Here is a 16099-nt window from a genome sequence, read left to right as displayed (position 1 = left end):
TCACTCGAGCTTTCAGCTTGGTGAGCTAAAATTCAATACATCTAATATATAATATCCAAAGCATATTAATCAATATCCATTTTTATCAGAATTTGTCTGTAGTAGATCATCTTGTCCACAAATCAGTTAAACATTCTCCTCCATTTTTTCAGTTGAAGAGACTGAAAATGAAACTTTCCTTTTTACAATTTCAAAAACAGTGTATATTTTGCATTTCAACATTTTTATTAGTACATGACAGTGACACTATGAGTGACTATGTCATAAACAAAATATTAGTAACAGCAAATTTTAATATACTTTTTATTCCTTCCTACAAATAAACAGCAAATGACAAACAACTTTTAAAAAAAAATATTTAAATATGCATTTATTGAGTATAAAACACTCTACAGATTCAATGACGCAAAAAAAACATTATTACATGTATTGTAAAATCAACATTTATTAGTATGAGCATTACAAGTGCATTCATGGGGGAAAAAAGGACAATTTTTAGAATACTCTTTCGCTATCACATATAATACAAAGAATATCTTACTATCAACATTGTACTAATCCATAGGATTCCAGAACAAAAAATATACATGTATAATAGACAATATAATCCCATATTTCATTACACACAACTCCCAATCTTATAAGTTATCACAATTAGTGATTGAAATTGCAATGCATTAGCAAATAAATTCACAAACTGTATCTGCCCCCTCCCTTTCATGATTCAGAAGGGATATTGTTATATATATTGTGATCTACATGTAGTTGAGCAAAAGTTAAAGCAACAGAAATACACATACAAAAACTTATATATTTAAATTATGATCTACACAACCAGTCTTTAAAGTGGCATGGACACAATTTAAGATGAAAATTTTCAAATTTTATTTTTCCATTTTTATTGCTTAACTAAAGAATTTGTAATGGTCAACCAAAATTTGAATATCAGTTATAAGTGTGATACGGCACTCGCAATTCTTGCTATTTAAACAAGGCTCGTGCCATGTTGTTGTTTACATTAGACTGTTTAATAAAAAATAGCGTGTTTAAAACAAAATGAAATGTGTCAAACACTAGAAAATACTCAATTGTGTTAAGAATTCACTAAAGTCTTATAAATTGAAAAACTCTGCTTTAAACGAAACTTTTACTAGTTTATTTAACCTATGTAAACAAAAATATGGCATGCTCGAGCCTTGTTTACATAACAAGGACTAGCTGCAATAATGTAGCCCTATCCAATTTTTTTTAATTCTGACGTTTTCGGGATAGGGCTACAATTCCATAGGATCTCCGTAATGGTGCAAAATAATTTTATGAATAACCGATAATAAACTCTGTGTATTAGTCCCAAATGTTGTTTACACCAAAAGGAGTACCAACTTTGTACTCGGGCATGTCTAATAAAGGTGTTTTTCATTAAATATACTGTACAGCATGCAAAATTCTTCGTCTGCTCCGCCATGCTTGTTATCGCGAGATCTCGTAGGTGGATCTAATGAAAAACCTAAACATTGACAATCAGCGCGAAAATGTAGTTACTCGAGCCACTTCGACAAAGAAAGGAAAATCATATTGTTGCAGAAAGAATTTACACTCTGCTGTTCGGTTTTTAACTTGATATTAAATTCAAACCTTTTCAATACCGACGAAATAGCTTTCGCCTCCATACTTGTCCATTGCTGTAAATACTACCTTATATGGCATATGCAAATTACTTGACAATCGGAAGTTGAAACTTCAGTACATCAAACATGGCGCACAAATATGAATCGAGAAATTGGAATTTATCGAAATTGTTGAAAATGGTAGAATAGAGCCTCACAAATCTTAAGTTGCAGGTTGTAAATTTATATATTGACTAAGAAACATAGAATATCGTTTTATTTACGTAAAGAAAGTCAGGAAATGTTTAGAATGAGCGCAAATGTTGCGGGAGTGAATCACTCCCGCATTTGCACCATTACGGAGATCCTAAGGAGTTGTAGCCCTCTCCCTAAAAAAAAAAAAATCAGAGAGGGCTACATTATTGCAGCTAAACAAGGACTTGTGACCTCTGTATCTCCCATGTACCTTGATAACTGACATTAAAATTTTTTGCTGATCATAAGTAATACCTAAGTTAAGCATTCTAAACATTAACAGTTCAAAAAATAAAAATTTGAAAATTTTCAACTCAAATCGTGTCCATGTCCCTTCAAGTTAATGAGTGTGCACAGTCTATAATTCAAGTATAGAGAAAAATTTAATGGATCATTTTGAAGAAATTGTACCATCACATTTTTTAAATGCTGGAATCATACGTGAATATTTTATTTCATTTTTTTTTTTTTTTTTAGCTTTTAAAAAAAAAAAAAACTTTATTCATATTATTTTTATTAGCAATTTGCAATTCTAGTGAGTATATAGAAAAAAATCTTCCTCAACAAAACAAAAAAATAAACTGCAAAAATTTTTTTTTGAAATTTTCTATAGCATTCCCAACTGAATGACAGTCACATTTATGTTTTACTTTGCATACAATCATGTAAACCTAAATTTAAAAGTCTAAAACAACCCCCTGACAGTCCTGTTTATTATTCATTTAGAAATTAATTTGTCTGTTTTCCTTGCATCTATCATTGGTACATGTAGTTATTAGAAATTACACTATCGTGTATCATGTATGCTATTGAAAACAAGATCTGCTTTAAAAATTTTCATATGTACATTTGTAAGTATCAGCAAGTCAGAGGCAAATATAATGCATGTACCTGTAATATTCTTACATGTGCATTTCAAAGATAAGTTATTTAATATAAGAATATATATATATGTTTGACACTTAGAGCTTACCAGTGTTCATTGGTTATTAAGTTCAAAGATTGCTCAATTTTCTTACTGCATCAATTCCTAAATAATCAGATCACTATCTATATAACATGCCATTCTTGTGTAGATATGATACGCTAATCAAAATTGCCATGAATAAAAAAAAAAAAATAATAGGATTATGTGAATCAAATTAGTTGCAGTGTTGGAAATATAAAATGTTTACCTTGTGTAGTAAAAAATTGCAATTTTAGTGTAAATAATTAGGAAAAAATTAAAACGCTTCTAGAACTCGGAACACATTACAGCCTAACCACTGATCCATCCTGCAGACAGGTGATGAATTTTAAAATTATACATGTAACTATGTTCCTGATTTTATTTTTGCTTCAATGGCATATGTATGTTGCTCCTTCATTTTCTCCAAAAACACTGAGTTGATTATTTTTCTGAATACACACCTCTAAAGAAAAATTGCTTCATGAAAATTGGTCCACTATAAAATTATGTGATGTACCCAGTTTGGTCGAACAACACAACTATGTCTCATTTATGAACGGATATCAATTTAAACATACAGTACACATTAAAATAACCACAATCAGCCCCTCTGCATTCCTCAAGATTTTGATCACTGCTACAAATTTTTTTATAATATATGGTGGTGAATTAAGAAAATTTTAAAAGGAGGGACTGCAACCCAAGTTTGTGTCTTTTCTGGGGGATTACAGAATCTCAAAAAAAAGACAATATCTGTGAAAAATATCCAACCAAAAGGAGGAGGGGGGTTGCAACACCTGTAACAATTCCTCCGGATCTGCCACTATAATGATATAAGAATGCAAAAGCTTAAAAGATGAACACCTCGCTTTCAAACCGATGTTCTTAACAAATCAAATTATTTCACTAATTAACATGCATTATTTCACTAATTAACAAGCATTATTTCACTAATTAACATGCAATGTATGAACATGATATATGTACACATTATTCTCATAAAAATCTATGTGAAGATTAACAGAAACATTTGAAAGACTATGTGAAATAATTCAACCCATCCTTCCATGAAGCTTAATAATAAGCTCTAAAAAAAATTTTTTAACATGCATTCCATGACCATAATAACAAAACACATTTGAAATATTGTCACTAGTCTGTACTCAGAGCACATGGTTTAGCATTTGTGCATTGTTACATACACATACTACAGCTTTAGTTCCACATGTTTTTTCCCCCCAAGACATGGTATGCAATGAAGGTATTTGTCCAAGAGAGAAAATCAGCATGTCTATTACACCAACAGTGGTACTCAGTTCATATAATGGTGTAATATATGTACATATTACATTATATTTCTATCACAGAACTTTGCATCAACTGTCAGTCTTCACATTGACCTCTTCGACCTCTGCAGTCTCCGCCCCCTTATCTTCCATACTGTCACTGGTTTTCTCATTTGTTTCCATATCCGACTCTTCAGATGAGTCACTAGATAGTATCCGTTTCTCATCTAACTGTCCCTTTATTTTTTCAAGTCGACTTTCAATTGATTTGTAATTAAAACAGCCTCTTTTTTCACCAAAAGGATCCTTCAAAGTAATGAGAAGTTGTATATTACTTTACTAAACAAGGGTAGAAAATAAAAAATTGGATAATCCATTTCTACTTTCTTATATGATGAACTTATAAAAAATGTAATAAACTATTTTTAAAATCAATCAGAAACTGGGTTTTATAAGACTAAACCCAAAATCTTCACCACCTGACCTTCACAATAGACAACAAGAGGCCCTTGGGCCACATCGCTCACCTGAGTCACCTTGGCCTATATCTGAAGACTTTCCATATATATTTGCATGTAAAACCTTAGTCCATATTGTGGCCCCAACTTACCCCTGGAGGCCATGATTTTTACAAACTTGAATCTGCACTATGTCAGGAAGCTTTCATGTAAATGTCAACTTCTTTGGCCCAATGGTTCTTGAAGAAGATTTTAAAAGATTTTCTCTATATATTTCTATTCAAAACTCTGATCCCCTATTGTGGCCCCAACCTATGTCCGGAGACCATGATTTGAACAAACTTGCATCTGCACTATGTCAGGAAGCTTTTATGCAAATCGCAGCTCTTCTGGCTTAGTGGTTCTTGAAAAAAAGATTTTTAAAGATTTTCCCCATATATTTCTATGTAAAACTTTGATCCCCTATTGTGGCCCCAACCTACCCCAGGGACCATGATTTGAACAAATTTGAATCTGCACTATGTCAGGAAGCTTTAATTCATGTAAATGTCAGCTCTTCTGGCCCATTGGTTCTTGAGAAGAAGATATTTAAAGATTTTCCCTATATATTCCCATGTAAAACTTTGATCTCCTATTGTGACCCCAACCTACTCCCGGGGGCCATGATTTGTACAAACTTGAATCTGTACTATGTCAGGAAGCTTTTATGTAAATGTCAGCTCCTCTGGCCCAGTGGTTCTTAAAAAGCAGATTTTTAAATGATCCTACCCTAATTTTACATTTTTGTGATTATCTCCCATTTGAAAGGGCATGGCCCTTCATTTAAACAAACTTGAAAGCACTTCACCCAAGGATGCTTTTGACCAAGTTTGGTTGAAATTGACCCAGTGGTTCTGGAGAAGAAGATGAAAATGTGAAAAGTTTACAATGACGTCGACGCCAACGACAACAGGCAAATTTTGATCAGAAAAGCTCACTTGAGCCTTTGGCTCATGTGAGCTAAAAACATTTAAACTACGCCACCTGACCTGCACAATACACATACGAAAATATTTATTTACAGTCAAGCTTGTTCAAAATGAACTTTAAAGTGAAAATAATACATGTATTTGCAATCCATTATGCTCTGCAATAAATTTATTATCAATCTTTTCCACTATTTGCTTCCTAAACAGTACTTATTCTAAGCAGGAATTCACTATAACTGTGTATTTATTCTAAGCAGGAATTCACTATAGCTGTGTTCACCACATGTACAAACATGGCTTACTATTGTATAATGGTACAACAAATTTGGACTGTACATAATTTTTTCCAGGTTATTTGTCATTCCACTTTGAGGCCCAAGATCTGCAGTAAACAATTCACTTTTTACATTTCTTTTCTAGTTTATCATAGCATTAAATATATTCAAAAAGTGTTCAAATGAAAGATGCTGCTTGTGTACCAGTATTTACTGTTTTGTCCAATTACATTATATATCTCTGATTTAGGGTCAAAACACAAGAGGTGAATCCAGTAAAATTTAAGTAAAGACAGGTCCTTAAACAGTACTTTTAACACCTAATATGGGGGGGTGGGGTTATAACACCCCAAAATGGCACACGATAATCTTTTTTTTTTTTGCAAACATTCCTCAACCAAAGTTGGGGAGGGGGTTGTAACCACTATGTAAATCTGTCACTAAAACATTGACTAAACCAGTCGTTAGAAATACATGTAGTACGCTCTATCAACAAATGGACTAACCTGCATAGTCTGACCTTGTAAGTGCTTCTTAGAAGAGCATATAGATTTGTAGTAGTCATAATACTCCAAAAATGAGGTTTCCATTACTTCTCTGGAAGATAAAATGAAACAAATCAATTTCAATATGTCTAACACATTCTTATACCATGTCTTCCCAAAATAGTCAAATGTACTATACACTGTGATAATTTTGTCCTAATTACATAGAATGTGGACAGAAAATTAAAAAATTACAACTTTGTTAAAGGGCTAACTGTTCCTTCTAAATATCCATGTAGTTTCAATTTAGTGTCAATAGCATTAAAGATGTTATTTTTAAAAATGTTTTACATATAAACATCCTATGCCAAGTTTGACACTGGCCTGGTACTTTTACAGTTGTGTGGTTGCTGGGAAGATTTTGGAAAATTGGTAAAAATTAGCAGTTTTTACCCCCCCCCCCCCCCCCCCCCCCAGGAGCACTGGAATCCTACAATTCATAATTTATGTCCCCTTGTCCCAAAGATTCTTCATACTAAATTTGAATAGAATTGGAAAAGTAGTTTAATATCAAAAAGTTAAAAAATGTTCAATTGCAAAAGCACAATGGACATTTGGATGATGAAAGATAATGGGTAGAGACCAATAGTAATAGGTCACCCGAGTCACTCAGGTGACCTAAATGTAATTATGTGGGCATCAATATTTTCCAATAGAAGATAAACAGATAGTATTACATGTATTTAAAACTTTTTCAGCAAGTACATGTATATGACAGTGCACTTGTTTTAGTGGGATTTAGCTGCATTGGGAGTGAAGAGAGCTATACATGTATATTTATCATTGTGCTAAAAGATGAAAACTTCTATTCATACGTTTAATTTATCAAATACTGAATAAGTGATCATGACCATGCCAAATAATGCATCAGTTCTATCTGTGCTGAATTTTAAATACATTAAAATGAGTACACATATAGTACTTCAATTCACATACACCCAGATCAAACCTTGTATCCCAGTGGACCCGGGTACTTCCATTCACATGCACCCAGATCAAACCTTGTATCCCAGTGGACCTGGGTTCACTACAATAATATTTTTGTCAGCTCAGGGTAAGCTCTCAGAGTCAGCTTCAGAGCAAACAGCAGGTTTGTTTTACAAGTCAGCTTTATTCGCCATTATTCACCAAAGCATGAAGTGGACCTGACACCCACAGAATCTGGTTGATTTGCTTTTAATTCCGTCTGTTTTGTATTTAAGGTACAGTGTATCATGCATAAAAAATTTGTTCCATAATCAAAATTTGACAACAGTCATTATTACTGTCAATAATCAAATAGCGCAAAAACAAGGAGAAAATCATGTGTAAAAAACAAATGATCATAAATGAAATTTCTTGAATTTTTCCAAAAGGTTCAATTTATTACATATAACACCATAATTGTAGTCTAGTTTGAGATTTATAATGGCCTTGCATTTTGTAGATATGTAATACGAATTTATAATTATTCACACAGGACCTCCATTTTTATGATCATATCTGAAAGACCCATGCCTTCACGTCTAACACCAAGCACTGGGTGAAGGAACAGGAACTACCATATGATGCTGGTGTTGAGAACTGAACCAACACCCTAAGCATTAGGTTATCACAACTGGTACTGTACATATTACAATTACATGTGTACTGATCAGAAATCTGTTACCTGAAAGTTCTACCTTAAGAAATATACATGCACTATGTATTTCTCATATAAAACACATACTTGAGAGTGTCTGGGCAATTACACCTCCCCTCCAACATATCACAGACAGCCACCCTCAGGGTTTCATGTTGAATAATTTCATTGTATCGCTTTACATCACCAGCCACCCTTTCCTGTAACATTTTTTATTATAATTATTTTTATCATATTATAAAATATTTCATATCTATTATGTGTACTGCTTTATTGATCATTACAAAAATCTATGGAATGCTTAAAATTGATTTCTAAATACAGTACATCACACACAGACAGGTATAAAAAGATATGGCTAAATGCCTCCAAATCTTTGAATCCAGGGGCTTAACCAGGGAATTCCCTAAACATCAACAGGAGTACTTCTGAAAGTTCTATACAGTGAAACTTCTCTAAACCGGCCGGCTCTCGGACCGGAAAAAACGGCCAGTTTAGAGGGATGGCCGGTATACCGAGAATTTAGCAATTATAGATGTTTTATCTCAATATTCACAAAGTAGGTACTGTTGAATTTGATCTGGTGATCTATGGTCAATTATCGGTGGAGATTAAATTAGTCCGCTTGTACCTAATGGTAATTATGAATTACAAGAAATATTCTCGCTGAAATCATCAAATCTTAAACTGAAAATCTATAACAGGATACATAAAGAAAACACAGAGACCTATTATTGGAATTCCTCTTACCTATAAATATTCTGTTTACATTTATTGCTTATGTCATTAACAATTTTGTTTTGACGTTTTTAAAAAGTACAGTATATAAAATTGTAATTTTAATATTTCTTTGGAATTTTAAGCCTATGGAGACCAAGAAAATTAATCTATCTTTTAATAATTATCATTAACAGTCATGGGTTTGTTCTTTATTAAATACAGCTTATATCCATATGATACATGTAGTATGGTGAAACAATATGGCGTTTGGTACTGTATTCATTCAATATGTTCCTAACTGTTTTTTACATTTTGTACAGAATTTGGAAGGGTCTCTTGGATTAGCTAAGTGTCAATTAACACACTTGACAGCACAGGTAAACAATAGAAATTAAAGAGGCCACTAGTGTTTTTCACACCTTCAGTGGATAATTTCTCACCTGGCAGGTCCTTCAGTCAATTTGCACACCTGGACAATCTTGATCAACCTCTGGCCAAAATTTTATTGTCTTCAAAAAGTGGCCAGTACGTTAAGGGTAAATTACACATGTTTGTTAACAAATGTACTTTAAAAAGTGGCCGATGTCCGGTTTTCAGGGGTGGGGGGTTTTGTAAGACTTTCTTTGTAAGGAAATGTTAAGATTTCTGTCGGGACTTTGAAAATCGGCCAATATTCAGGGAGAACCGGTTTTCTGAGGGGCCGGTTTGGAGAAGTTTCACTGTATATGCATTTAGTGAATGTAATACATTGATGGTATGATTCCTTCTTGAACACAGTGAATGTGAAATGATTTCTGAATTGATACCCTCTCAAATCCTGGTTCATTGTGGTATGGTTTTTCGTTCATTAAGGACTGAATTGAGATCAAAACACTGGACAGACTTTGTGCCGGGCTCCACGCAGGACCTGACCATGTTCTGCAATTAAAACAATTCATAGCCATGAAGTTGTTCTCTTAAAACTAAAGAGTAATTTTTTACCAATGAGAAGGATATGACAGACTTGATATTTCTGAACGTTACTGATCCTCCCAAATATTTGTCAAAATGGACATGAAAAAAATACATATATTTGGGGACAAAATTTCTTTGTACACAGTATAAAAATTGCACACATATATCTATCATACCCAAGTATGCTTAGACAGACTTTTCCGTTTTTATACAGGTTTGGATTGAATCGGACTTGGTTATCCCCCGTTGTCATGAGTTTTACACGTGGTGCTCTGATTGGATAATCTGGAGGACAACGGATTATATAATAGAAGAATCCTCCTTCATATGGTGTGTCAAATGGCCCCGTTATCAAAGCATGAATCTGAAATACAATTCTAATCTTCAATCTGATGTAACAGTACCACCAAGTGTGACAATAGAATTCATTTCTGTTACACAGTCATGTAACACTGAAGCAAAAGCAAAATATACAACTGTATGTATACGTCTACATGTAGTGTGCATTACATGTAAGTATTCCCTCATCAGAAACCTACTGACACTCTCAATCTCCCACCCCACTGTATGCAAAGAAGTTTTGATCTGACATCAAAAGAGCCATTCCTAGCAAAAAAGACCCTTATCTTATCCACCAATGTTTTTCAAAAAACATCATAATGAAAAAACGTGACGTCATTTTTTGCAATACCTGTAAAAAAAAAAACTCACTATTACCAATCGCTTGTTGGTAGTAATCTTTGATTGACTGTAATATTTTAACGACAATCAATATTGCTCTAATATTTCAAGGGATTGTTCTCTATACTTCACACTTTAGCACTAAAATACTTAAGGGCCCTTTTTGCAAGGAACAACTCAAAATACTTTTTATTTTTATCATAAGGTGTATTCAAATTTATCACATTGATTTTGCTGCATTGCTGTGACTTCATGCAACAACTGAATTAGAAGAATTACATGAAGTCTGAACAGTTTAGTCTGCATGATTTTGAAATCTCCAAGTTTCTGAAATTATCAATCTAGACTACTGGATGAGGGATCGCCTTCAATTTGTTGAAATATTACATCACTTGACAATGGGTTGTGTTTGGTATATAAAAACATCATCTTGGACTGTGCAATCTTAATGATTTTGACACAGTTCCAATGTATGTTTAAGAGGATTCACAAATTGGAGTGGTCTAAATGTACAATAAAAATAAGGTGCATTACCATACATACTTTTATCTATATATATGCAGTGTAAATTTTCTTTAGTTGACCAGTTCGACCTAGGCCAAAACCGCTCAACTTAATAAATCTAAAACTGCATTCCCATGATGTGTTGGTGATCTGTTTTATTTCTTCAAGTTTATACTTTTGATGCAGACCCTGTTATACAGCATAGTATCCACTCATGAGGATCTTCCGTAACTTTAACCTCAAGGTATTGGTCTCCAGTTTTTGACTTCCTTTGTATTTACATTGCTACTGGGACCCCTGCATACCATTTGGTATCCACCATACTGATAAACGCTCTACATTACAGCAACCCCCTAATCCAAAGCTCTAAGGACAACCTAGCGAGATAGTGAGTGAATCATCCAAGCCTACGCATCAGTAACCACAAAAACATTCCGCATTTCAACTTATCCAACACGAATATAGATTATCCGGAAACTTTAGATAAAACCCAATAAAAAACACCCAAGCAAAATTCTTATCAACTACACCAATTCAAGGTGGATCTTTGGAGATTCTAAAAATATTCGAAAAAATGTAGCCACACATAAATAACTGACTAGCTGCAATTCCTACCTCAATACAAAAAAAAAGAACTACCCGAGCTTTAGATGTCAAATCTATCCCTGAAAAAGAGTGCGGAAAACTTCTTAAATTTCACTACAATGATACAACAGCCATCACTTAACTGAATGTACAAGTACCAAAGAAACGTATTGAAATTATTTATATGGTGGAGATATATGATACTTCCTTCTCTTGGACGAGTAGTAGCGGGGACCTATGTGCCTTCACGTCTTGTCTATACGAATTCCATTGTACGATCAAATCTTTCTCTCTCTCTTTTTATTTTTTTATAATTCTTTATTTCCTTCTATTCTATAACATTAACAAAAGTGACATATGTATAAGAAAACGATCCTGGAGTTCCAGGTCGTGTCAAATTTTGTTTTCTCACCGTTTTTATAGAAGGTGTATTTCAAGGTCTCATAGTTCTTTTTCAAATGGGATATCCCTACTGATATATTAAAATGTCTTTTCTGTACACCTCATTGTATATATGTAATACTTTAACCACGGAAAGAGAGTGCTTTGAATATAATTATTTGTTTGAATCAAGAAATCCATAGTAAAAATTTTCTTTTTGTAATAGATAACTGTAGATTTGTATTTTCTTCAACATATGTTTCCAAAGTCAAAGCTTTACCATATTCTAAAATCTCGACAGAAGTGATACTACAATTCGTCACAAACTAACATGTCTCAGTTAAAAAATGTCACAATCTGCTTCAAACAACTACGCAAAACTATATAATTTCACGGCCTATTCTATTAATGCATTATATAATATGAATTTCTTGGTTGTAAACCCACTACAGTGTATATCCATTATATAAAAACTTGAGAATCAATGTAAACTAATAATATTGTAACAATGTATTTGTGTTGTTAAGCAAATCTGCATAATTTAAACATCTCCGCATTTTTCATTGTTTATATCAACGTCAGTCGCATTTTTTACCTCAGTAAAATCATTTCATATATAATTGTTCTGATGACGACCACCCACAGGTCAAAACCGGTCAACCAAATAAAATTCACACTGCATTCTCGTGTGTTGATGATCTGTTTTATTTCTTCAAGTTTATATTTTTTGATGCAGACCCTCTTGAATACCAAGTTTGTTCATGGGACTTGATTCAACATTCTCTCTTTCTCTCTCTCTCTCTTAGCTGCAGAACTGTAGCTCTCCGAAAAAAAAATTATGTTGACAGACTGGTCTGTCAACAGTTTTTTTCGGAGAGCTACAGTTCTGCAGCTAACCATGACATATATCAACATTCATCATTATTACCAGTATATGAGGTGAAACCTGCTGTCAGTTTCTTACTGTTGAACCACAGGGGCTAAGCGTGTTTTGGGCCCAAACTCTGTGATACCATAAATATATTTATGGTATCACCGAGTTTGGGCCCAAAACGGGCTTAGCCCGTGTGTAGAACAATGAAGAAAATGTGTCTTTCCTGGAACAAAGTGCTGCCATTACTCTTTACAAAATTGAGTTTGAGTTGGCTATTGATAGATCAAAGATCAATCACTTTAATATTTCAGAGAAATGTTACCGGTAGTGACAGAAACAAGACCAATTATGCAATATAGAACTAAAGAGCTCATCAAAAATTTAAAAAGATTAGATATAAATTATAATATAGTATTCTATTCTAGAATGTTTTAATATTAAACAAATTTCATCAACATTAAGCACACAGTTGTTGATAGTCTGTGTTACATGAAATAAGCTTACCATTGTCATGTCATCTTTATGGGGCACTATGCACATACACGGTGGCGGTTCATTGTAGATGGACATTATGTCTCTGAAAGTATTATTAATATAATGAATTTGTTACTTTGATATATATTTCCTTTTCATAGGTTTTGTTCATTGAATTTTATCACAGGAAATTGCATACAATACAAGAACATTGGCAATTTATTGTAAATCAAACAAAATAGTTCATGTCGTATATAATACATGTACAATATGTTTTGCCCTTTGCACATCCTGCCTTCAGGGGTGTCAAACCTGTTCAATGTTAGTCCAGAAGAGAAAACTTCTAACTCTTATCCATAAAATGTTTGATGGTACAAAAAAAGACTTTGGTCAATGGGAACTATGACATTTCTCAGAGGCAGGAGTTTTGAAGACTCAGGATGAGAATTTTTGTTGGTGATGGAAACCTTATTTTTCTATCAAAAAGTTAAACCTTATGCAAAAAAAAAAAACCTATATGCATTACATGACATGCAATTGGATTGTTTATCTCCCCATTTTCTAACAATTCAAATATAAAAGTAGTTCTTGTCTTTTTGAATTTCATTATAACTATCAGCCAGAGTATTTACTGTAAACATGGTTTTTTAAAGCTGCTGTCTCTTTAACCCGTTTATGTGAAAGACAAACCACTGAAAGTGAAATGTATACACGGTATAGGATAAAACTTTGAGCAGTTTTATTTTGAAATTCATTTTGTATATAACCACGATATTTGCTTTGATCTTACTTGACAATGACAAGACAACGTCTTTAATATGTTGATGGTGCTACCGTTTGAGCGAGCGCAGCTTCATGTATGTACATATTTTGTAATGTTCATGCTTTGATCAGGTTCAATTTAAACAATATCTATCTACCTAATTATCATAACATGAAGGAAATTAGGTAGCTGAAACAGCTAGGCCATTTTAGTTTTCTCCCATGGTTTTATATTAAAAATCATTAAAACATGTATGCATTAATGTAATTGAAATATTTTTATGCTATACAGTGTATATACATTTTATTTCTGCTGCCTTCACTGTGACTTGCTTAACCTTTGATGCATGACTTGTTCTGAACTGTATGCTCTCAGCAGTCAACTGCCTGTACTTTCCTTTTTTCTACTCTCAACCTTTTCAAATTACTAATTTATGATAAAAATGCCCAAACCTTAAACCTTTCAAGTTTGTAAAACTGTGGAAACAGCACTGCCTTGGAACATAAAACGCATTTCAATATAATGATAATATTAGATAAATTGAACTATTGAGCATGTATATGCGCAGATCCCCCCACCCCCACCCAACTAGGTAAAGTACCATGCGCCCCTATCTAATTTTCAAAAAATGAAATTCATATGATAATCTCCTTGCAGCAATGAGCAACTAGTTGTAACACAATGATAGTGGCGTCGGTGGCCTAGTGGTTAGGCTGTCAGAATCGACCGAGAGGTCATCGTGGTTTGCATTACCGGACATGTTTTAAAAAGGAAATGGACTCAAGCACTTACTATTTTTAGTCGCGAAAAAAAAAAAGCCCAAAGATTTTTTAAAAAATGTTTTCATTGATTTTTTGTATATTTCTTTTAATAGCACTAATTCAGTATCTGTGATCTCTCATATATTCTAACAATTTTTAAAAAGTTATTCTCCCTTTTTTCTTGTTAGAATAATGAATTCCTATTGAGAATTTAGTATTTTAATCAAATTTGTGGTTTGCAATCGATTATACACAATTTGTATTCAATGACATATTACATATGCCTAATGTTTACGTATATTCAATATTGTCCTGGTAGTATGACTTTTAAACAAGCACGTATTTAGATCCGCCACTGTCCGTCTTATTATGACATACATCGAAACAGTAGAGATGACATCACACATCATCTTAACCTGCCTTTCATAAACTTTGCACTTCGTTAAACATTTCGCCTAATGGTGCACTGAATTTTGGAGCTAGGAGACCACAAGATTAGGATGAAAATCCACGTAAGTTCACAATCATATTCCAAGGTGTGACTTTGCGAGATCTCAGCCATTTTTGACAAGGGACTTCTGGGATTGGCGTCAAAAAATTTTCTTGTTAGAGGTTTGGATTTAGCTCAGATTGTTTCCCACGCTCTAGTCATTAGAGCTCACAGTACGAGCCAGCTGGCTCGCTATAAACGTTCTGAATATTAGAATTGGCGTAGACTACCTTGTACAGCTGTTGTAGGAAATAGGTAGTGATATCTGATTTTATCATTTTATAATTAATTTGTGTTGAGCATGTTTTGGTTAAATTACTCACGTCACACTTGCAATATCAGTTCACCTCTGAGAACTACGAGAACTCTGACCCTAAGTACCTATACAGATACAAAACAGAGCACATATTCCAAACGTCAACATTCAACCCGAGGCCGAGTCGAGGTAATTCGGCTCACATATTACCGTTTTATCCTCATTAAACACTGTGAAGTAGCCTTCTCGCTTTCCCAGTCCGTAGAGTGTGTTGGATCCCACGAAGAAGCGATGTTATTTATGACCTCGTCAATAACAAAACCCAAAGTTTCATTCCCTTCGTCGTCAGCTTCCTTGGAGGCTGCCATATTTACTGGTCAGGCCAATTACACAAAGATGGCGGACATTTCGGTTAGACTAAATACACGAAAGCGAAAATAAAAGAGAAAGGTTGTTTGTTTGTTTTTTTGTTTGTTTTTTTTTTTTTTTTGTTTTTTTTTTTTTGTCTTTGAAACGGAAAAAAAATACACAAATTATAGCCAGATTTTTATATCACATTTATTTCTAAATAATAATTCTTTCCAAATCATCCGCTCTAAACTATTTCTGGTCAGAGTACGGTGATAAGAAATAAAACTGATAAAATAAGTATGTTGCGGTATTGATAAATTTTTAATCACAATATACCTGTT

The 16099-nt window shown here is 33.4% G+C and overlaps 1 protein-coding gene across 1 annotated transcript; it reads right to left on the bottom strand.

The window, feature by feature from the left end:
• Positions 1–204: 204 nt before the first annotated feature.
• LOC125646659 (ubiquitin-conjugating enzyme E2 Z-like) lies at positions 205–15840 on the bottom strand. Its single transcript, XM_048873133.2, has 7 exons — positions 15618–15840; positions 13168–13240; positions 9815–10002; positions 9491–9602; positions 8052–8164; positions 6305–6395; positions 205–4403 (listed from the first exon to the last, which is right to left on the bottom strand). Exons 1-7 carry the CDS (start codon positions 15773–15775, stop codon positions 4188–4190), a joined length of 951 nt encoding a protein of 316 aa, XP_048729090.1. The 5' UTR covers positions 15776–15840; the 3' UTR covers positions 205–4187.
• Positions 15841–16099: the final 259 nt, after the last annotated feature.

The sequence above is a fragment of the Ostrea edulis genome, chromosome 6 (genome assembly GCF_947568905.1).
Source record: "Ostrea edulis chromosome 6, xbOstEdul1.1, whole genome shotgun sequence".
Taxonomy (NCBI): Eukaryota; Metazoa; Mollusca; class Bivalvia; order Ostreida; family Ostreidae; genus Ostrea; species Ostrea edulis.
Note: the sequence above shows the minus strand (reverse complement) of the source record. Positions and strands in the feature narration are given on the sequence as shown.